General features: G+C 41.0%; 2 protein-coding genes across 7 annotated transcripts in view; both read left to right on the forward strand.

The window, feature by feature from the left end:
* Positions 1-893: 893 nt before the first annotated feature.
* On the forward strand, positions 894-14,164 carry dapk2a (death-associated protein kinase 2a). Of its 2 annotated transcripts, XM_030046397.1 has the most exons (10): positions 894-999; positions 1,696-1,866; positions 2,179-2,304; positions 4,278-4,499; positions 6,415-6,553; positions 9,557-9,686; positions 9,899-9,974; positions 10,092-10,244; positions 10,420-10,465; positions 13,409-14,164. In XM_030046397.1, exons 3-10 carry the CDS (start codon positions 2,243-2,245, stop codon positions 14,066-14,068), a joined length of 1,488 nt encoding a protein of 495 aa, XP_029902257.1. In that variant the 5' UTR covers positions 894-999; positions 1,696-1,866; positions 2,179-2,242; the 3' UTR covers positions 14,069-14,164. The 2 variants fall into 2 exon arrangements, with proteins under 2 accessions (XP_029902257.1, XP_029902248.1); XM_030046388.1 differs by lacking the exon at positions 894-999 and having other exon boundaries at positions 1,232-1,866.
* Positions 14,165-18,356: 4,192 nt separating this feature from the next.
* Positions 18,357-22,906, forward strand: part of herc1 (HECT and RLD domain containing E3 ubiquitin protein ligase family member 1) — an 80,406-nt gene continuing 75,856 nt past the window's right edge. For all 5 annotated transcript variants that reach the window (XM_030048083.1, XM_030048105.1, XM_030048090.1 and 2 more), the window contains exon 1: positions 18,357-18,556. The gene's annotated coding sequence lies outside the window, so the exon portion shown is untranslated. The remainder of the gene's footprint in view (positions 18,557-22,906) is intronic.

Consider the following 22,906-nt stretch of genomic DNA (forward strand, 5'->3'; position numbering starts at 1 on the left):
AAGTAAGGAACATATTAACTACGATTCAGTTCTAATAGCCTAAAATCATATTCTGTCACTGGAATGAGGAGTGCGTCAATTCAAATAAGACTGAAGTGACAACTTATTAGGCAATGTAGAAAGGCAAATGCCTGTCAGTGTGTAAACATGCATTTTCAAAGAATGGTGTGATAGAACTATATAAACTGTCTCCCATGATGACATTCTGTGGAGACCAGCGAGCACCACTTGGACATTTCTACACAACTAAAACATAGACAGTGCATTATTTTTGGCAGCACTAGAGGCTGTATTTTATTGAGGAACAATAGAAGGGTGGAGGGTCATGAGATAGGTTGGAGAGAGGTCTTAGGGGGAAAGGTGTAGGTGTAGCGGAAGGGTTTGTAAAGGAAAAGGCTTGAAAAGAGAAAGACGGTGAGTGAGTGAGCCTTATCTTTTTTTTCCTTCTTCTTTTGGGGCCTTGGTGTTGAAGAGTCTTGCCACCCTGGAAGGTTTCTTGGACTTTTTGGGCTGCTCCTCTGGCTCCCTTCGGGCTCTCTCAGACTTGACAGCCTGCTCATCAATTTTTTTTTGGCAGAGGGATGTTATCTCAAGGCCAAGAGCTTCCTTTGTTCCGTCTCCGTCTTCCTTGTGAGCTCCTGGACAAAGTCTTCTTGTCTGTTTCTCTCTGTAGAGCCCATTCAGTCTCGCAGGACTTCAGCATGGCTCTCTGCTGCTGCTTGCCAAAGTCCTGCTCTTTTTTGAGCAGATTGGAGAGCACTTTATTATTTTTGCGAGGGGCATCCCGCTCTGCAGTCATTGTTTCCAGCTTAACAGAAGCCTCCTTGGTGCTCAAGCTCATCTCCCTCTGGAGGCGCTCCACAGTTTGGTTGAGAGCCTTTTGGCCTTTCAGACTCATGGTCTGTTTCTGGCTGTTGAGGCTCTTCAGTGTGGCAGCCTGTTTCTCCAGTTTTTGGCGGAGTTCCTTGTACAATTTTACGAGTAAAAAAACTTGGAAAAGTAGGTTTTTTTTCGTAGTTCAGTCAGAAATAAATAAGATAGTTTCCTTTATTGAAACTATCATTTGAGATACGTAGTATTAGTGTTATTAGTCGGAGGGCAGGTAAGTTTAAAAAAAAAAAAAAAAAAAAAAAAAAAAAAGAATAAAACTCCACCTTAATATTCAAAGGGGGGCAACCGAGATCAGAAAAGCGCGAATCCCACACGCGCCGCGAAGTGCACGCAGCAACCGTTAATTTTAAAACTTGGCTGGAGCAGCACGAGCTGCTTGTGAGACGCCAGGTGCCCGTCAGTTTCTTATTCTGGCTGAACAGGTGGCCGAGTGCCGGAGAGCGTGCAAGGGAACCCAGCACAGCCCCCATATCTGCCCTTCTTCGAAATGAGGCCAAGCTCCTTTCCAAAACCTGTCACTTCAGTGTTGCACCGCTTGTGGACGAAATTGAGAAGAGCATGACTTAAGATAATCTTTAAATTGTTAACATGTAGTGTATGATACGACATACATTCGATATGGAAAGCAGCTATCGTGTGGATGAAAATGTCATATTGACGTGAGATTCGCGTGTTCCTTCAGGGTAATGTTATTGAAATGAGCTGCTGGACGGATCATCCTTATGCCGAAGTGAGCACCGTGTCTTAATGGTTTAGAAAAGGTAATACTTTTTACTTTACTGTGTTTGTACCCACGTCCTTTAGCAGAGTCGCATTGAACTAGCAGATTTTGGAATGAAGTTTGGCGTGTAGGACAGACACGTTTCGGGCTCAGGGTGTTAGTGAGAGCTCGTCACACTGGAGCAGCTGTGAGGTCTAAGCCACAAGAGGAGGACAGGCCGTAAGAAAATCGTTTGGAAAATTAACTTTACCACGGTAAGGTCCTTACTGTTTCAGTATTTACTATGCTGTAATGTCGAAAAGTTTCATAATTTTTTGTCACTCACAGAGGCTGGCAAGCCAGTTGGCAGCCCTCAACTCTTGCAACTCCATAACACAAGTTCCCAGATGAAGAATCTGAATTAATAACAGAGACAGGCCTACTGTATAGTAGAATAAACTAAGTTGCAAGAAAATATAGCTAAGCTGTTGTGATACCTGTAAAACCTGTTGAATTTCTTCTAATCAAGAGGTTTTTGTTTGTTTGTTTGTTTGTTTTTTGTAATTAACTGTTGTCTGTCATCACAGGGAAAAGGATGAAAGGTGAAACAGTGCACTGACATTACCATTGCCATTAGTGAAGACTACAGACATGGCCCTTTTCAAGCAACAAAAAGTGGAGGATTTCTATGAAATTGGTGAAGAACTGGGAAGGTACAGTACCTCTTCTCCTTTACCTGAATAAGATATAAGAGAAAGTTGCAGCATGATGTTTGATCCCATGACTCTGTTACTACAACACACACACACACATGCACAGGCACACTTGTACATTCCCTCAGCACACTAGTAGTAATGAAGAAACTACTGAGGAGGTGTCCGTGGTATCAATTTAACTCTCTTATCTGGCTTTATGATGATTGTATTACTTTTCTAATCACTAGAAAGAGAATTTTATGTATTTAATACAGGTTATGATTCACTGCACTTGAAAGCCATGTTATGTTGTTGACAGATAAAACTGTACCCCCTGAAGGTTCATTTTTGTGTGTTAAACATTAACATTTTTTTCAGAAATGTATCAGAAACTGCGTCAAGGATTCATATCTTAAGTGGTGATGTACAGGCAACACTTAAGTGATGAATTATGGGAGACTGAGTCCTTACATCATCTGTGGGGTATCTTTTTTCAGTACATCTACTTGTTTACTCGAAAGAAAAAAGTTATGAGGATTTTCTTTTTTTTTTAATTCTTCATATACAGTAGAGCCTAATTATTTAGACCATATATACATGGACTCTTTAAGTGGAAATCTGTTATTCATTCTAGCTGAATTTCCATATCTGGGCACTGATCAGATTGGAGGTTTGAAAGCAAAAGCCAGTATGTAAACCACTGTACTGAACACTTTTTGCTGTGCAGCCACAGCACAATTGTTGCGCTTCAACAATTCATTCAACATTCACTTCATGTTGTTCCCACTGGCACAAAATGCCGTTAGGTTTTGTATTTATTGTTGCTAAAATAAATGTTTTCCACCACACAGTGCAGTTCTTTTTAGTGCAAGGTGCTGTGTTTTGTCAGACGGAGGCAACTGTTGAATGCACGTCATGCTGCTTTTTAAAGGACTCTTCTATCTTTAGCTGTGCCTGTATCTATTCCCAGACCAGCTATGAATGAGGAAGTGGAGTATTAGCTTACTAACCAATCCGCTCATCAGAACAGAGGAATAGACGGCAGCTCCTTCACCACAGTCATCTAACCTTGGACTCTCAAAACAATTGTTAGCAGTGTCTCTGCTTATATTGCCAGATGTATGTATATATTTTTCCCTTTGCAATACGACTGCAGAGTGTTTGAATGTTATCTGTGACACACTGGGAAAGACATCAGACTTGTCACATGCAGATGCAGTAAGGTGCGGAACAAGCACCACACTATGAATAGACTAAGCTGGTGATGGGAATATTTTTAGTGATCAAACTGAAGTACAAGCCGCACCACATGACTTTGCTGCAAGTACTTGTGAGGTGCACAGTATGTGTATGTATGTGTATGTGTAATGCAAATCATTATCTATGATAACCATGTTGCTGATCCAGGGTGGCAAAAGAGCGTTTGATCTGGCTGGAGTTTACGTGATGACGCTGACGGCAACACATAGGTTATTTCAGGTGGTAAATGTAATCTAGCGATGGAGGACAAGCAAAATCTTGGGCTCAGGTCAGGTTTGGACACAAAAAAAGAATGCTTGTTGGGTTCAGATTGGGCTCAGTCACTATGCTCTCGTCTCAGTTTGAGTTTGGATAAACATATGCAGTCCAATCTGCATGCTAATCTGGAAGCAGGAGTGAGTCTGTGTTTACAAATGAGGTTTGAGTTTTCAACATCCTCTAGTGGTCAGAAATGGCTCAGTGCAACTTTAAGTAACCTCATAGTTTGAAAAATGCACATTTTTCCATATTGTAATCCGGCAGGTCATATTTGGAAACCTTGGGATCTCCACTCGCATTTAAAATAAAATTCTGTGGTTTTAAATACCAGCAGTTCATTTCAAATATTTTGTCCATGCATTATTTAAGACAGAAGTGCACTACTAGACCTATCCTGTCACATTTGCCGCTGATTTTTGCCAGACCTCTCTCAGGGATATTCTGAGAGCCAGTTCTGTGATTCTGTGTTCCAGTGGCCAGTTTGCTATTGTAAAACAGTGCAGAGAGAAGAGCACAGGGCTGGAGTTTGCTGCCAAGTTCATCAAGAAGCGCCAGAGCGTGGCCAGCTTACGAGGGGTACGCCGGGAGGAAATCGAGCGGGAGGTGAACATCCTGCAGCAGATTCAGCACCCCAACATCGTCACGCTGCATGACATCTATGAGAACCGCACTGATGTGGTGCTCATCCTGGAGCTGTGAGTGGCAGAGGTTAACCTCCTGACCCCCACCCCTGGAAAAAAAGGAAAATGACACCATTAGGCACTCTTACACTATTAGATACACTATATTACCAAAAGTATTCGCTCACCTGCCTTTACTCATACTATGAACTGAAGTGCCATCCCATTCCTAACCCATAGAGTTCAATATGATGTCGGTCCACCTTTTGCAGCTATTACAGCTTCAACTCTTCTGGGAAGACTGTCCACAAGGTTGAAGAGAGTGTTTATAGGAATTTTTGACCATTCTTCCAAAAGCGCATTGGTGAGGTCACACACTGATGTTGGTCGAGAAGGCCTGGCTCTCAGTCTCCGCTCTAATTCATCCCAAAGGTGTTCTATCGGGTTCAGGTCAGGACTCTGTGCAGGCCAGTCAAGTTCATCCACACCAGACTCTGTCATCCATGTCTTTATGGACCTTGCTTTGTGCACTGGTGCACAGTCATGTTGGAAGAGGAAGGGGCCCGCTCCAAACTGTTCCCACAAGGTTGGGAGCATGGAATTGTCCAAAATGTTTTGGTATCCTGAAGCATTCAAAGTTCCTTTCACTGGAACTAAGGGGCCAAGCCCAGCTCCTGAAAAACAACCCCACACCATAATTCCTCCTCCACCAAATTTCACAGTCGGCACAATGCAGTCTGAAATGTACCGTTCTCCTGGCAACCTCCAAACCCAGACTCGTCCATCAGATTGCCAGATGGAAAAGCGTGATTCATCACTCCAGAGAACGCGTCTCCACTGCTCTAGAGGCCAGTGGCGGCGTGCTTTACACCATTGCATCCGACGCTTTGCATTGCACTTGGTGATGTGTGGCTTGGCTGCAGCTGCTCGGCCATGGAAACCCATTCCATGAAGCTCTCTGCGTACTGTACTTGGGCTAATCTGAAGGTCACATGAAGTTTGTAGCTCTGTAGCAATTGACTGTGCAGAAAGTCGGCGACCTCTTTGCACTATGCGCTTCAGCATCCGCTGACCCCTCTCCGTCACTTTACGTGGCCTACCACTTCGTGGCTGAGTTGCTGTTGTTCCCAAACGCTTCCATTTTGTTATAATAGAGCTGACAGTTGACTGTGGAATATTTAGGAGCGAGGAAATTTCACGACTGGATTTGTTGCACAGGTGGCATCCTATGACAGTTCCACGCTGGAATTCACTGAGCTCCTGAGAGCGGCTCATTCTTTCACAAATGTCTTGTTTCACAGTCTGCATGCCTGAGTGCTTGATTTTATACACCTGTGGCCAGGCCAAGTGATTAGGACACCTGATTCTGATCATTTGAATGGGTGAGCGAATACTTTTGGTAATATAGTGTATCATTGGTCTGTGAATTTTAGTGCAACCAGCTGCTGTTTTATAGGAAGTAGCAAGTACTATAATTTATGTTTTTGGGCACCCACTTTCCTTTCAACCTGCTTAGCTCTCCCAAGTTGAGAGGAACTGCACCCTTTGCTCAAAATATCTTGTAAATACATTGTGCTCTGGTGTATGTGGGCTGTATTATATGTGTTATGTAATGGGTTTCTTCCTGTATGATTGGTGCAAAATGGTGGTAGAAGCCCTTGCTAGTTGATTCTGTGGAGGTGACACCAAAAGCTGGTGTTTACCTTCTTTTTGCCCTTGATATTTAACTCCATTGTAGTGATGCTTGGGAAATCCCAGTTGACCACCAGTGACACATTTGTCTCAGAAATGCAAAGTACATCATCAAGCAGTTTTTTTTTTTACAGCCTCAAAGTGCATTATGCTGGATTTTGTCAGTTCTGTTGACTACAAGAGGCCAATGTCTGAGAAAAGTTGGGAAGATACAACATATATATTTTTCTGTGGACATAAAAACAAGGTGGCTGTAACACTAATACAGTCAGCTAGATGATAGGTGTATGTGTTCCAGTGTTTCTGGAGGAGAGCTGTTTGACTTCCTGGCCCAGAAGGAGTCTCTGAGTGAAGAAGAGGCCACCCAGTTCATCAAACAAATTCTTGAGGGTGTGAATTACCTCCACTCCAGGAAGATCGCTCACTTTGATCTCAAGGTATGTCCAGTAAATGCATGCTAATGGAAAACCCATGTTGTTTTGTTAGCTTGTGTGATAGCACCAACAGTTTTGTTGTGTCATATCAAATACAAAGGATTTTTGTCATGGGATATTTTTGAAAACTAACTAAGAACGAATTGGTTAAATTTATCTTTCACAATGTACTCTACTTCAAGTGACAAAATATTTTTTAATGCTTCAAGAGGATGTTTTTCATGATTCATTCAACATCATATTTTAATGGCAGTAATCGGAACTTGAATATTATGCCAGTTTTACCTTGTTTTCAGACCACTCTCTTGCTAAGAAACTGCATGTATATGAAGTGAAAATCAAAATGGGAATCATCCTATAGGAGGACCATGTTAGGCTGTCATATTTTGGATTTCTGCCTATTTCAGAACACCTTAAATGACAAAGAAATTAATAAGCATTAGGGACCACATGGAAAAGGTTATTCTGTCAGCTGAAGACAATCCAAGTGTTTTTTTTTTTTAGGTGTAATGGTGAGTAAAAATGTAATTATCTGTGATGAAGGCATGCTGTCAGCTGCCATTGCAGCACTCACTGGTGTTTTGAGTAATGAATGAGTTTTTGACCGCCTGAAGTCATGTGAATTGTCATCCAGTTTAGAGTTTGAGAAATATTCTTTTTAAAACATCACTAGAAAGCTAAAAATATTTGTTTTTGGTTAATGTTCTGGATTAGTCATATCCAAGTCTGTTCTTTCTGTCACTCAGAATCAGAACTGGTTGGCAGTTGGCTGCCACAAGTAGCTTTTCTGTGAACAGGTTACGTCAGTGCCGTCTCGAGACACACAAGAGCCCCCAGAAACTCTTTTGGGGTCCAAATAGGTATTGGTCCAAAAGATGAAACACCTGTCTGAGATAAGACCAGGGATGTCACAGGAACTTGGTACTTGGGTATCAAGTTGATGCCAGTAGTCCAAAAATAGGATGTAACCCATTTTTTATATGGCATCATAGGTGCTGGATGTATTTATTTAGATTTAGTATTTAGATAAGATAAGATAAGATAAGATATTCCTTTATTAGTCCGACGGTGGGGAAATTTCACACATCACAGCAGCAAAGTGGATAGCAAGATACAAAGCACAATTTACACAATAAACAGTACATACAGATAACAGTACCAAGAGCAATATAAACACTGTAAACAAGGAATGTATAAAAATACTATGTGAACAATTTAAACCACAGAAGAATTTAGATTTAGCCTTCAGCAGTCCGTCACATATTCTTCCATAACTGGTGGGGGCAGTATATGTCCGGTTTACGGTTGTCCAAGTGTGTGCTGAAGAAGAGACAAACATACGTGAAATATCGCTACTCCAAGGGCTTTTATCATTTCTCTATTTTGTGCCTCTTCATCTCCTCTCTCCTCCGTCCTTCTGCCTTGACCCAGAAATTGATCTCAACACACCATCTTTAAGGATGTCTCAACTCCTAAAATGCATCTGGGGGAGAGAGGAGCAAGAGAGGAGGCTCACTGGAGGAGCTATGAGCGAGGAGGCACAGATTTATCCTTTGTGGACATCTTTCCAGTTTTTTTAATGAATGACGTTGAGTGGAGTTTGTGGAGTGGCCATTCTTCCAGAAAATGTGTTTAATTGCGTTAAACTCCACATATATAGACTAAGGAATGATTTTAAAATTTATACCACCTCTCTGCATTTGATTTCTGCTTTGCCAGCTGTTGATGGCAGTCTGTTTGTACATTGTCAATGGCAATGGGATGAATCCAGTGACAGTGTGCCTCTAAATGTTTGCTGTTCCTTGTGGTGTTACTTTGCCATGTACAATGAAAATCAGGCAGCAAATATTATGATGGCCCTTGGTTAATATTGAACAATACTACTGGAGACAATAAAGTAGTAGGACCTGTTACATAGTGTATATTCTTACTATCAAAGTCTCAAAAGCTAGTAAATGTTGCTAAGAGAGTAGAATTAGAGAAGATCATGTTAGAGATCAGAAGAAGGTTGTAATGCAGAAACCTAACTGCTTCTGGAGCTACAGATAGACTTTCATGAAGCCACAGACCCGCATTTGAAGTATTTTTTCCCCCTAGATTTCTGATTTTGTCAAAATGTTCAAATATTCACTCATACAGTATTTGTATTACAACAATTTCTGGTGAATTGACTAATAACAAAATTAACTTAAGTCTTCATTTTACTGATGAGACCTCCTGGAAGCCTCTCAAGAACCCCTGGGGTCCCCTGACCATATGTTGAATATCACTGACCCAGACAAGGTGCATTATCAGCTGAATGCCAGCACTGAGTAAGGATACAGTTCCATCTAGTGATGGCAGAGAGGCATGCAGAGCTGAACACAGGAAGGCCACTAGGAGGGAGGAACACTGGACACAGTAAAATTGAAGCAGAGTGTGGATTATCACAGGCAAAACTCAGATGCATTAGCATCATAATCTCTTGGGAGTTGCTCCACCTCTTCCTTAGGGAGGTCCACTTCGGAGCAGAGGCTGGTGGGAACTGCGTGATTTGTGATTTGATCAAGGCATCAAGACTTGAAATTGGATTATTCAGTTGAAATGCAGACTCTCTACTAGTTATGCTACCCTGCTGCTGTTTTTTTGTTATTCCCACTGCTACCGGCTTTTTAAATCACTTGTGTGCTCTTTTTACTTAACATATTATTATCCTCTGTTATTACTGGCATCTCTCATTATTGTGTGAAGTATGATCTATGTATCATGCTATTTCACAAGAGTTGAACTGTTTTTTCTTATTGATTGGACAATGCAGTGCAACAAGTTAAAAAAAGAAAAGGAAAACAAGGCCAAATTAAAAAATGTCTAAAGTATTCCTTTTCTGTTGTTGTTTCCTTTTCTGTATCTTCTCTCTTGTTATTTGTAGGGTTTATTTTATTCATTAGAGTAAAGATCACCAGCTAATCTGCAGGGATGTGAAGGAATACTATCAAGGCATACCATTTCTCTCTCTCTGATCTGCAGCCTGAAAACATAATGCTCCTGGACAAGAATGTGCCCTTGCCTAGAATCAAACTCATTGATTTTGGCCTCGCCCACAAGATCGAAGCTGGGGTTGAGTTCAAGAATATCTTTGGAACTCCTGAGTTTGTAGGTAAGGCAATTTCATGTGTTAACCTTATTGTTTTAACTTCTATTTTTTCAATCATTAAGCTAATTCAGTTCAACTTAATTATAATAATATAATAATAGAAAAAACATTTAACAATACCAAAATGGAGTGCAGGAAGGTAAGGATAGAGTAAGGGATAAACTAGCCCCTGAAGCATTGCACAGTTTCTCCTGCAATCTTTTTGCCTTTCTCAGCACCAGAGATTGTTAACTATGAGCCACTCGGATTAGAGGCTGATATGTGGAGCATAGGTGTCATTACCTACATCCTGTAAGTAAACCATGAAAACTGTTGACTTAATCTCACCCTCTGCTACCCATAACTGATATGATGTAACTGACTTTAAACAAGGTGATAAATTACACTTCCTATAATGTTGCATTTCAGGCTGAGCGGTGCTTCACCCTTCCTGGGCGAGACCAAGCAGGACACACTGGGGAACATCTCAGCTGTAAATTATGAGTTTGATGAGGAGTTTTTCTGCCATACCAGTGAGCTGGCCAAGAAATTCATCAGCCAGCTGCTGGAGAGGGATAAAGCGTAAGAGCTCAAGTGTAACATAGAGAGGCAAATTCCTCTGGGAAATTTTGTCTCAGTACAATATGAGAAAGTTAATATGTTTGTTAGAATATTTTAACACAAATCAGAATAATATGATCCCTTTGTGATTATTGTAGTTAAGTGACTTTCATTGTGCACACTGTTTGTCTTTCAGGAAAAGGCTAACAATCCAAGATGCTCTTAATCACCCATGGATCAAGGTATTTAGAATGCTTTCATTTCATATTTATGCAATTTAGCATGAATCTGTCAATATATGTATGTACTGCGCAATTAGAAAGTATTCAGTCCCTTGGTTTTTCTGTATTTGGTGTTGCTACAGCCTGAATTAAAAATGGATTAAAGTCCTTTTAATTCATATTTCTTGTACAAATCTGTATCTGTACAAATTCTTGTATCTGAAAATCTGAAACATGTTAGCCAGTAGGTTTTTGGATGTCAGAAGTGCACAGTAGAGTTCTGAGACAGAAATACACTATATTACCAAAAGTATTCGCTCACCCATTCAAATGATCAGAATCAGGTGTCCTAATCACTTGGCCTGGCCACAGGTGTATAAAATCAAGCACTCAGGCATGCAGACTGTGAAACAAGACATTTGTGAAAGAATGGGCCGCTCTCAGGAGCTCAGTGAATTCCAGCGTGGAACTGTCATAGGATGCCACCTGTGCAACAAATCCAGTCGTGAAATTTCCTCGCTCCTAAATATTCCACAGTCAACTGTCAGCTCTATTATAACAAAATGGAAGCGTTTGGGAACAACAGCAACTCAGCCACGAAGTGGTAGGCCACGTAAAGTGACGGAGAGGGGTCAGCGGATGCTGAAGCGCATAGTGCAAAGAGGTCGCCAACTTTCTGCACAGTCAATTGCTACAGAGCTACAAACTTCATGTGACCTTCAGATTAGCCCAAGTACAGTGCGCAGAGAGCTTCATGGAATGGGTTTCCATGGCCGAGCAGCTGCAGCCAAGCCACACATCACCAAGTGCAATGCAAAGCGTCGGATGCAATGGTGTAAAGCACGCCGCCACTGGCCTCTAGAGCAGTGGAGACGCGTTCTCTGGAGTGATGAATCACGCTTTTCCATCTGGCAATCTGATGGACGAGTCTGGGTTTGGAGGTTGCCAGGAGAACGGTACATTTCAGACTGCATTGTGCCGACTGTGAAATTTGGTGGAGGAGGAATTATGGTGTGGGGTTGTTTTTCAGGAGCTGGGCTTGGCCCCTTAGTTCCAGTGAAAGGAACTTTGAATGCTTCAGGATACCAAAACATTTTGGACAATTCCATGCTCCCAACCTTGTGGGAACAGTTTGGAGCGGCCCCTTCCTCTTCCAACATGACTGTGCACCAGTGCACAAAGCAAGGTCCATAAAGACATGGATGACAGAGTCTGGTGTGGATGAACTTGACTGGCCTGCACAGAGTCCTGACCTGAACCCGATAGAACACCTTTGGGATGAATTAGAGCGGAGACTGAGAGCCAGGCCTTCTCGACCAACATCAGTGTGTGACCTCACCAATGCGCTTTTGGAAGAATGGTCAAAAATTCCTATAAACACTCTCCTCAACCTTGTGGACAGTCTTCCCAGAAGAGTTGAAGCTGTAATAGCTGCAAAAGGTGGACCGACATCATATTGAACTCTATGGGTTAGGAATGGGATGGCACTTCAGTTCATAGTATGAGTAAAGGCAGGTGAGCGAATACTTTTGGTAATATAGTGTATGCTCTATAGACATAAGGAATTATACAAAACCTCCATTTAATAATGCATTTTGACTGCATTCATTGAACAATGAGTGGAGTCCAAATATAGGCAAATAACTGAGGAGAGCCTGCTTCTGATGGCCAGTGACCTTAGATTGGAATGAGGGACAGTGACCCTAGGCATGCAGCCAAATCAACACTCGAATGGGCTCAGAGCAAGAATGTAAAAAAATCTGTCAGTAACAAAAGCAGCAACAAACTGTCTCTGTCTTACGCACGCACACAAATACACAGACACACACACACATGGCAGCTTCTGTTGAACTTCTGTCCATAGCTACTTGTCATGTCTTTTTTGTGTTTCTTGGACAGGATGTAACTTAAACTTATTTTCACTATACAACCTGTTGTATAATGACAGATAAACTTCCTTTAATGTTGTGTACTCAAGACTAACCACCACAATAAGTGGTTCACTATATAATAAGAAAGAATAGGAAGGAAACTGCAGGTAAAATTGTGGGAGGAAGATTGAAATGCAACACTGAGTGTTGATTGAAGGACCATTAAGACTCAGCTAACAAAAAATGTGGAATAAGCATGGAATTTATCAGTGAGTGAAGCGGACGATGAGAACCATATAGATTCAAGGATCAAATTACATGCTTTTTATGCATTTTTTGTCAGTTGAGTCTAAAGGGTTCTTACTTCTATTCCAATTTATGTATTCACCTTTAATTTATAAATTGCAAATTAGAGCAAGTTTCTTGCCACAAAACACATAATAAGCTGTAAACAGCTTCTCATAAGCCCCCCTAACCCAACCCTAAAAGACGGATGGAGCCCAATCCATAGTCCCTGCCCCAATCTTTAATCACAAGAGACAAAAGTTCACCTTTACCAAATCCAGAATAGAGATATGCACTGCAGTAAATAGCTGACTTAACTGACTGACTTTTGAAAAGTTTTAAAGCATGTTTTCATTTTATGGGGTTGAATGCTTTCTGAAAGTGCTGTATAGTTGTGGATTGCTCCAAATGTGTGTCTATTTTAATGTTATGTCAAAGAAAAGCACTAAACAATGACTGACTGTTGCATAATCCCTGAGATGCAGGGTTAGTCGTCGCTCAATGACATCTGAAACCATGGGAAAGATCATGGTGGTCTTGCCTTGCATGTCAGATGAATAAAGTTCAATACATCCTGTTATGGACTTTTTCCACAATGCCATGTGATTAATGTTGACTTATGTTCTGTTTGGCTTCAATATGCACATGCAAAAAAATACATCTGGAGTGCTTTATTTGTTGTTTGCAATGTATCCCCTGGACTTATTTCTCACTGATGTACCTGCATAGTAGCATGAGCCCCCGTATCAATGCATGCCCATGCTTCTGTGGACAAGATTTAATGACTATCCCTTCCTCTAACCTTAAGTCTAATGAGCACAAGGAAGAAAACAAATCCCTCGAGCCCAAGAAACGTGAGCGGCGCCAACTAAAGACCAAGCGACTTAGAGAGTACACCATCAAATCCCACTCAAGCATGCCACCCAACAACACCTATGTGAACTTTGAGCGCTTTGCCGAGGTCGTGGAGGACATTGGCCAAATGGAGAGCTCCTTCAGCAGCCTGGCAGCATCCCATGACTCTCTTCAGGAGGATATTGATGCCTTAGTTTCTATATACAATGACAAGGAGGCCTGGTACAAGGAGGAGAGCGAAGGTGTACGCCATGAGCTCTCACAAATCCGCTACGAATTCCGCAAGGTGGAGGCCATGAAGAGGAATGTGCAGGATGACATGAGGGCGTTTGGCGCCAGCCTCAATGCCATCAGCAGCCGCTACCAGGAAAGAAAGAACCACTTTGATGCTCTGCGGCTGGAGCTTAGCAATGAGCTGAAGTGGGTGCAGGAGGTGGTGGGTTCATTTCCTGTGGATGAAAGTGGTGGTGGAGGCTACCCAAACTGTAGCTTCTCCACCGTCTTCAACAACGATGTCAATGAAGCCCTGAAGGAGCTGCTGAACCGGCCCTGTGGAGGAGAGCTGCTCACTGGGATCAACCTGGACTTCACTGAAACTGGACAGCAAAGATAGTACTAAGTAGGGCACAGTTAATCAAAAGATGATCCAAATCACAATGCTGACAACTGCAAGACCTTCACTGTAAGAGGCTACAAGTTTTTTATTGTTTTGTTTTGTTATATCAGTTGTGTGTCTGGTACTAGAAATAATATTTGACAAAAAATAAAGTTGCACATCAGAGAATACAAGCCTCAAGCAATTGTATCTCAGTTTTCTCCACCGAATTGTATTTTGTGAAAATAATATGTATAAATAGCTGTACCAACGTGTCACAATTCACATGCATCAGTGAAAGAAGTGCAGTATGATTACTTCTTAGTAGTGCTACCCTGCTGCGTCAAAGACAAAGCAATGAAAACAGGCAGATCCTGCATTCATTCATGTCTTTCTATGTAATGATAAAGATGATGAAGGCAGTCATCTCTATCAGTGTACAGAGATTTTCCTTTTAACTGTTGGGAAACTGTTGATTTTCAGACAAATGGATTGGTGATAGCCGCAGTTGACATTTAAAAGGCAATGTTTGATTTTAAGTGCATGTACACAGTATTGTGTACTCTGTAAATTTGGGTTAGAGTGTAGCTCCCATAACAGTTTCTCCATGACGGATGTGTGTGTGTGTGTGTGTGTGTGTATGTGTGTGTGTGTGAGCACATGTAGAAAATAAAATGAGCTGTCATGAGTGAGCTTGTAAATGACCTTGTTAGCAGAACTTTGCTATTTTATGAGTAAGATCAATGTTGGGCCAAAAGGCTCATGTAACATGATGAAACTTGCAGACACCCTTGACCTAGTGCCAATATGGTGCAAACTGTGTGTCAGCCATGATGCCAGTTGCTGAGATGTTACATCAAGAGGTATGCTTACATGAAACAGCTGACTGTGACCAACAAGAAGGTGACCAGGAGAGCTGCAACATGGAGGTGAGGCAGCACCTCCTGAAATCAACACCCTGAGAGCTCAGTTCCACACCATATGTAGATATCCTCTGCTATTTTGAGCGTGCATATGAATTGAAAGGAGTCATACAAATCAAAGTCTAAAGAATTACTGACCAATACTTACGGCAAAAGTACTGGATGAACTGAATAAATATCCTGCTATGCATTACACCGTAAATTATCTTACATTGAGGAATTTAAATGCATTTTAGGACTGTTGTAGTGTTCAATTCTGTACACAGTCATGTAGAGTCTTTTATAACTATATTACTTTGAACGTAATGCCATCCTGGCTGCATAACGGGAAAGGCGCTGCACTTTGGTACAGTATTGAGATACTTGCCAATTTTGATTCCAGGGGACTTTACACTCTGGCTCACTACATTTCAAAGCAATTATTTTACTTTTCATTTAGCATTACCTGCAGTCACTTTTAATTTTTAAGAGAACGATTCAGCACACTAAACATGATTAGGATATAAAAAAATTATGCATGTTCCAACAGAGAAGCGGTTGTATGTGAAAGGAGGGTATGCATACCAGAGCCATTAACCCAAGTCACTCAACCCAAAGAAGACAGAAAATTCTTCCAAGTCATTTTCAGCGGCCTTTTACTGATTATATATAACTGTCTTCTTGTTTTCACATCACTCTGAGAGCTCAGCTCAGTGCCCTGAATATTAATAACAGGACGGTTTCTCATACCATTCTGTGCGTCATAATGGTTAGAAAATGTTTTCCTGCACAAATCTTCCCTGCAAAGGATCTGTATTGAAAGGCTAATGTGTAAGTCATTTTTGTTTAAGTGAATGGCAGCTAAGCTAACAAAAGCACCCAGTGAAGCTTTATAGTTAAGTTGACATTGGCAACACCATACATTGCATTTGAGACTACTTCCCCCTCCAAATGTCTCATCTTAGACACACTTGAAGAAAGCAACTTATCAGCAGCTGTCTGTACTTTTAGGGAAGTTGAACTAACAGAACTGACCCCAGAGGCCTTATGGACAGAAGTAACAACAGGATGTCATGTTTCCTTGCTACTTTAGAGGGCAGCACACACACTATGAATGAGGATAGGTTTAACCCTCTATAGGGCACTCATTGAAATACTTTGACTTTCAAAAAAAGCAACCCTAGACTGTTATTAGTGAACATGGCATGACTTTATTACTTTTATAAAATTTTTCAAAAAATTTCATTTTCCTCTAGAAAATCAAGGCCAATGAGATTGGTCAAATACAACAATCATGTGACCTGGGATGTAAAGCAATCTTTGCTGATTGGCTGGGTGAAGACCAAATGATTATTGAACTCACTGAGACAGGGGATCGGCATGATATGTAAAATTTTTGAAATTACCAAAAATAGTCACTTGCCCGATAAAGGGTAGACAGTGTGACAGTTAAACAGTGTGAAGGCATTTGCTTAATGTTGTTTGTGACTTCACATGTATCATATTGGTGGGATTTGTCACTTACAGCAATGCAATCATTCCCAGAGAATTTAATCTCTGAAAAGTCTTTGTGAACATTTGAGCATGCTTATTTGTGCCAGACACTTAAAAATTGTTCTCATTCTCCAAACCCAAAATAAATCCTCATTTTGCAACTACTGTTTGACCCAGGTCTGGTGTTATCCTACCTGGCTCTTAATGAAGTTCAAAAAGCTTAGTATTGTACCTGCAACCTATGGTCCTATATTTTTTCACCCCAAAATTCTGTGGTGAAAGCTAATTTAAATCTGCTACATGTGGTTACCTTGAGTATTACTGTAGATAATTTCCTCTCTCCTCTGCTAACCCTTTTAGAGACTGTGTCCTAGTGCAGGCCACAGTCTGCCAGACTGTGTGTGTGTGTGTGTGTGTGTGTGTGTGTGTGTGTGTGTGTGTGTGTGTGTGTGAAACACAGAGACAAAATAAATTAACAATATCAACATCTTTATTTAGCATTTTTTTAAAACAGTATCACAGAGGGCTTATCAAAAGACAGAGCAGTGACAAATACAATTCAGCAAGATAAAAAATGACAGATGTGACTCAATGATACAGCTACACCAGAACTAAATGAGCAAATCAACAGGCAATGGGGAAAACAAATTCAATATAAGTATGGAACATACTTTGACTGAGATACTACTAAACTATTAGTTCTCATAACCCTGTAAAAGGATTACAGCAGCCACAAAATGCTAAGCACTTCTTTCATTTAAAAGTTAATTCCATGACCATCTCCACCACTGGCTTATGTTTATTTAATTAGGCTGAAGATGTTGTGCCATCAGTAAACTGACTAAGCTTATGAGACTTAAACACAGTATGGCTGAAGATGAGATATAAGAAGCATTTTGAGGCCATGGATAGTTCCTTTTCTTTGGTTTCGTTTGTAAATATGATAAGCAGCAAACAGGATGTGTATTTTGAGATAGGATGGAGAGTGCAAAATTTTTAGGTTCTTTGGCTGGGCCTCTTACCATCTGCATGGCCAAGATAACCGCCATAACACACCATTCTTTATTAAGGCACTCTCTGACACACCAGTTTTTTCAGCAGTCGCATAATTTATTAGAAACTGTATGTAAAACTAAAAGCAACACAGTTGGAAAATTTGGTTGATTCCACACTAAATCCTATAGGACTATGATATTATTATTATCATTATTATTTTTAAAGATCTTTACTGTTGAACCAAAGCAAACTATATGTAAGTCTGCCTTCTCCCAGAACCACAAGCCAAGCAGGGAGGCTTAGCTAAGATAACAGATTGCATCATGCATTGACGAGCATGACATGGGCAAAATACAACAGTAGTGAAATTGAGTTATTATGCCTGCAGCTGACCATTGACCATGCAAAAACTACAGTGTGTTTTGGCTCTTTGTCGCTGTGGACCTGACTGTAGGGGTGAACCTGGTGAAAGACACACACACACACACACACACACACAAACACACAGAGAAAAGGGGGGATTATGCAGTATAGTATATAGTTTAGTTCCCACTTATTTGTATTTATTGCAAGTGTTTTTTTTTTTCCTATGTTTTCCTTTTAACTTATCTGTATATATCTGTATCTGTGTATATAGTTTTAAAAGCAAATCCTCTATTTAATGTACACTTTTTGTTGTTTTTATTTCACACTTACTTTGGCAATATTAACGTCCCACGCCAGTCCCTTTGAACTGAACTGAACTGAACTGGACAGAACACGGAGAGAGAGAGAGAGAGAGAGAGAGAGAGAGAGAGAGAGAGAGAGAGAGAGAGAGGGAGGGAGGGAGGGAGGGAGGGGAGAGAGCGAGCCGGGCTGCTGCTACGTCACGGCGCTGGGCTGGGGCTCGCTCGGGGTTGGGAGGAAACGCCGCTGCCAGGACTCATTGCAGTGGAAGGCAGAGGAGAGGCGGGCCGGGGGGCATACAAATCTATGCTTGACTCTGTCCCCCTCCACTGTAACGTTATCCAAAGCGTTCGGATATTGACTTAACTCCTTATGTTTGTGCAATGAACTACATTTACGCTGCTGCTTAGGCACCAAGCCAAGAAAAGGAGGCCTTTCACAGTTGCTGGTAAGCGAAGGTTTTATTCTATTTAAAGCTGGGAGGCTAGCAAGCTAACGTTAACCTGCTTGATGCTATGATACAGCAGATAAGCTAACCCTGGCTATGATTAGCTAGCTAACATGATAGAGAAAGGCCCCTTTTTGAACAGGTAAGGTAAACGGTGGCTAGCCGTGGCTAGGTACTGTAACTGTAACTTTACTGTACATAAGGATGCAACGTCAACGTCGAGCATTCTGTGCTTTGCTAACTAGACAACGTTAGCTAGCGTTAGCAAACGATAACTATAGTTGATAGTCGTATTTATTGTTTTGAAAACAAACTGTCGCTAGATTTGAGATCCACAGCTGACGCTGGCTGTTGTAGCCAGTGAGGTTTACTTATTGAACGCCTGTCTAAAATGTTTGCTATCTTTTCGCTAACGAATGTTGGTGATTTATCGTGCTTTGTGTGACATCTTTGCGTGAATTGTATTCTTGCATATAACCTGACACAGCAACCAGGTTAGCTAATCACTCGGCTTATCAGCCAGCTGTGTCATGGTAGCAGCTAACGTTATCTGCCGGCTAATGTTAGCTAACAACCTCAGCCGGTCCATAACTAAAGCAGTGTTAGCGAGCTTCACTTCTGCAGAGCCCAAGTTAGCCCAAGGTGTAGCCGTCTTTAATGGCCGTCGATCAGCAGCAGCCGTCACCTGTGACTCCATCAATGACATTTTGAACAATGGAAACTGCCAGACTGTCTGTGCAAAGTTGCTCACCCCATGAATGAGTTTGGAGAAGAGCTGTGCTGATGGTGCTAAGGGTGATACTACAAAATGTCAGTGCTCAAAAATATTTACTTATGTAATGAATGTAGTTTACCCCAGGCTATTGTGAATTTTCATTGTCACTGGCATAAATGAGTATGATCTCTGAGTCAGTGTTGTACTGCACAGCTGCAGGGACACTTGGTGACTTTGATTGCATTGATTGCAATTTTTGCGGGATTGTGGGTACATCTGATCTGAATATTAGCCTGAAACAAAAGTTGATCTCAGAAGGAAAGCTGAAGGGATCATTAGATGTCCACAAAGGCAATTAACCTGTCACTGTAAACTGGACAGCTCTAGGTCCCACATATTGAGCACATTGCACAGTATATTCCTCAAGGTTTGAGGAATGGGGCCTTTGGGAAGAGCTATTTCTAATCACAAATAAGCAATGGAAAACTAAAAGCAAATTGAACGTTGATATAGAGTGTTGGGTTGGATTGTTAAACGGCTGTGACATGACTCCACATGACAGTGAAATATCCTCAGTTGTTGCTCTGTGTCACATGGGCTTCTCCAGTATAAAGTATTTGTGTCTCTACATTCCCTTCCATAGCATGGCAAAACAGCTCCCAAAATGCAAACAAAGCGTATTATGCCAATATAAAATACAGCAAATCTCAGTATATACAGCACAGCATGCTATGAAGATCGCACTGACTTTTGCAGCTCTGTATTGTAATGTGCCTCCAGACTTATCTGTGCATCTGAAATGCAGTTTTAGCATAGCAATTGTTCGCTCCACTGTACGATTCTTGCCCTTGCTAATAAGTCTACGTTGAGTTATTGGCATAATATATGGCATAATAAGCCATGTGTGTAATAGGTCTATGGATATCCACCCATCTAGCGCTGCAGGGATGGCAGAATTTGCCAGGTGATTAGCATTACACTGAGATTTTAGATGTGGTCCATGGGGCTCTTATTGCAATGATTCAATCTTAACCAAAGTAGCAACATCCCATTTTACGTCCCTCCCATTTTAGTGCGCCACCCCCCACACCCCTGCGACAAGCCGGGTGTGCAAGCACAAAAATATTATATGAACAGGCAATGCATGTTTCCAGCTCATGAGGATACCTAACTGTTGTAGCACTGAATGTGGTGGTCATTGGGTACCCGCAATCGCAGGACCCTAAAGACAGATAGCTAGATAGATAGAGTACTTTATTGATCTATAGGAGTGGAGATTATGTTGTTGCAGCAGTCACAGTATCACAAAGACAACAGCACAATAAACAGAACAGGGGATCAGTCCAGGGCCCCCTCAAAAAAAAAAAAAAAAAATACAGTCCACCTTTGGACACTGGTAGATATCAATATGTGATGCATTCTATGTAATGTATTCCAGGAGTGTTTTTGTAACGTTTCCTGTCAAAGATGAGTGTATATGTGTGTTGCTATATAGCCAGCTGATGAACTGTTTTGTGAACACAGGTCCTGTCAGTGGTCACACCTCAGAACACAGCATGTGCTGTGGCTGCATTGAATTTAGTTCTATTGTGGCCACTGTCAAATTGGTATCTCTGCCTCTTCTACAATGGATTTCTCCCTGTGTAATTGTTGAACACTGCGAAATGGCTGCTTTAGACAGAAGGTTTTGCTTTTTGATTGTGAGGGACTGAGACCAAAACCGGATATTTGCCATTATATTTTAGCTGTGTCAGAAATATCTTGACATGAATGTGATTCACGTTTTCCACAAGAATAAAAACAAAAACTCAGCTATCAAATAAGAAAACACGTCCATAAATGCATCACCAGCCGTTGGCAACAGTGTTAAAGTATTTCAGGGTATTCCTAGTTTGACACACTGTGTTGCATCTATCCTCTAGCTAATAGTAGTGATACATGCTTTACATAGTAATGAGAGGAGTTTGTCAAAGGTGGTTCAGATGGATGTCCTTCAGGCAGTGGCAAATAGACGAAAGATATGCACAGACGAAAGAGGCATTTCACTGCCCCATTTGTTAATACCTGAGAGTTGTCAATGTGACATTTATTATTATTATCACTTTTACTTTCAATTAACTACCTTAAAATTAGGACTGCATGATGTTGGAAAAAAACTGAAATTGATTGTTTTTTCCCTGTGATATATACTGTGATATGAAAAAATACTAGAAGATTTCACCACATACAGACAGTATGTTATTCATGTAAAGATAGACCTATAGCTACATTTAACAATCATAGTGTTCATAATTTGGTTATTTTAAAAGCCCCCCTCTGACTTCTACCATATTTGGTTCAGTCCTCTGCCACCCCTCCAGAAATCAGATTAGACTACCTTTTGGTTTCACATGTGCAACACGAGACTGGTATGGGCACATGGAGGGAGTAAAGGTGGAGAGGTATTTGGGAAAAGCAACATGTGTCTCATAATAAGCTTTTCAAATGGACTTACAAGCTGCAGTTGTGTTATTTACATGTAATCTACCATTTCTAGCACTGTATGCTGAACCTGTATGGTGGAAGTTAAGCAATTCTCCTGATGCGGTTGAGGATGGTACAACTCAAAGTCGAGCAAAACACAGGTTTATTTAAATGCTGATCTAGATATTGCCCGTGTTGTGTGTTAAGTGTTTCTTACCTCACGGCTTGGTAATGGGAGTACACCAGGAATCCACCAAACACCAAAATAGACAGTGCTCATTTTTGGGTTGTGGTCATGACATTTTTGACTTAATTTTCTTTATTTGACATTGCACATCCTATAATGTGAGTATTGCACATAAGCACATTGCCATGTTGATGTGCAAACACTTTATCGAGCAGCTAATAAACCACAAAGGTAACTGCACCTGTTAGAAAAAGCCATGATTATGACTGGTGAAATTGGAGGCCATTTTTCCATCTTACTGACTGAATTTTTTGAGAAGATTATTATTTGGTCTTTCATTAAAAGTCCTAAAACGTTAATATAAAATATCATGGCAGTGGCTGTCAGTATGTTAATGTATTGAGTGGGAAAGAAGTGCCATATTAAACTATATGCTGCTGCTCTGTGATGTTCGGAGGCTCTGCAAATAATGACCTACTATACATCTTGTACATCAGACTTAAGCATGTGGCTATCTCATGTATGACCCAATCTTGCCCTCTCGCTTTGTGGTGTGGTCACAGCCAAGGGTAAGGCAAAGTCCATTAACAGTAGCCTAACTAAATGAGCAACATGTTTAGATAGTCTTAAGGCTCTTCCAGTTTGTGAGGGCATGAAATTCAAATCTTCTTTTTGCCCAATAGTTTTTCACCTGCCAAGTTGTGAAAAATCTGCAAAATTGCAGTGTCATTCTTAAAGCTTTATTCTGTTTCCAGTGTGTCATAGAAGGGTGTGGAGTAACCAGCCAGAGAAAGTAGCCCCCCTTTGCATACAAGTGTTCTCTCTAGGAATTTTTGTGTTTCATTTTTCTTGATAATTGAAGGGATGCTATAACTCAGGTAACAAGGTGATCTCCATTAAATGGGCCATGGGACAATTCTAAGAGGACTGCAAGTGTATAAGAAGGCAGAAAAAATATTATTTTTAGTGTAATGAATATTAGGTA

The sequence above is a fragment of the Myripristis murdjan genome, chromosome 3 (assembly GCF_902150065.1).
Source record: "Myripristis murdjan chromosome 3, fMyrMur1.1, whole genome shotgun sequence".
NCBI classification, from domain to species: Eukaryota; Metazoa; Chordata; class Actinopteri; order Holocentriformes; family Holocentridae; genus Myripristis; species Myripristis murdjan.